The 1,245-nt window shown below is 43.2% G+C and overlaps 1 protein-coding gene across 1 annotated transcript; it reads left to right on the top strand.

Annotated features, from left to right (window-relative positions):
• Positions 1-746: 746 nt before the first annotated feature.
• SARC_00621 (hypothetical protein) lies at positions 747-1,152 on the top strand (the record flags this gene model as incomplete). Its single annotated transcript, XM_014305662.1, has 1 exon — positions 747-1,152. One exon carries the CDS (start codon positions 747-749, stop codon positions 1,104-1,106), a length of 360 nt encoding a protein of 119 aa, XP_014161137.1. The 3' UTR covers positions 1,107-1,152.
• Positions 1,153-1,245: the final 93 nt, after the last annotated feature.

Genomic DNA, 1,245 nt, shown 5'->3' with positions numbered 1-1,245 from the left:
TAATATATATATATATATATATATATATATATATATATATAGGTATATATTTATATATATGCATATATATATATATATATTACGAAGATGAACCGGGTTGTTAATTAGGAAGACATCTGCATAGTGAGGAGATACTGGGTGGCACTGAAGGGAAATAAAAGCGTATTATAAGGCGTGGGTTTACCTTTTCTTGTAGCTGTCAGGAGACAGTACTGATAAGTCTCTGATGAATTTTTATAGGCTTCGTATGATTTGTGTAGGTTTAGTATTAGGTACATACAGACACAAAACATTCAAAGCTCGAGACGGCAGCAGCAGCCTAGACACAAACATGCGGACAAGATGGTCGAGTTGATATCTCAAATGATAGTAACATACGCTATAACAGATCGATGCTTTCAGGCAGCTAGTCACATACGGTTCTCTTCATATGCTTGTAGTATGTACACACCCGGATATGGCATACCACCCACTCTCTCTCGAGGACAAGTATGCATATATATATATATATATATATATATAGCGTTATATGTGTATGACTTACTCTCTCTTGCAGGGCGTCGTCGGCTTATTGGATTTCTCAGGTCTGTAAGTGCAAGCTGTTCACACCGCCTCTTGCTTACCCCCTATTCACACAACTTGATACCTCAATTGCATCCACTAAACAAACCCTACTATCCAACCCAACATCAATACAAATACCCGTTAGTTTATTCTCAACCCCCTATGCTCAATACTACCTACCCATGTACCCATCCACCCTCAGAGACGACCACCTCCTCAACTTCAACGCGGGCAAGGCGCCTGTACGCGACGCGGTGAGTTTCACACTCAACGGCAAACCCATCACCGTGCAACAGCCAGACCCAAAACTCTTATTAGCCGACTACCTACGTGACATAGGACTGACGGGAACCAAGATAGGGTGTTCTGAGGGGGGTTGTGGAGCCTGCACGGTGTTGTTGGATGGCGACTCACACGGGTCTCGGTATGGGTGGGAGAGGGCTGGCTGGGCATGGCATAGGAAGACTGTGGTGCTGTGGACTGTACTATGGGATGAGTTGAGTGTATTGTGTTGGTTGTGTATGGTAGAGTTCTGGTTGTAGTAATAGGTTTGTGGTCGTGTGTACTGTACTATGGGATGCGTTGAGTGTCTTATGTTGGTTATGTATGGCAGAGTTCTGGTTGTAGTAATAGGTTTGTGGTGGTGTGTACTGTACTATGGGATGAGTTGAGTGTCTTGTG

This window comes from Sphaeroforma arctica (assembly GCF_001186125.1).
Source record: "Sphaeroforma arctica JP610 unplaced genomic scaffold supercont1.21, whole genome shotgun sequence".
Taxonomy (NCBI): domain Eukaryota; class Ichthyosporea; order Ichthyophonida; genus Sphaeroforma; species Sphaeroforma arctica.
The sequence above is the reverse complement of the archived record's forward strand: the minus strand, read 5'-3'. Positions and strand labels throughout refer to the sequence as shown.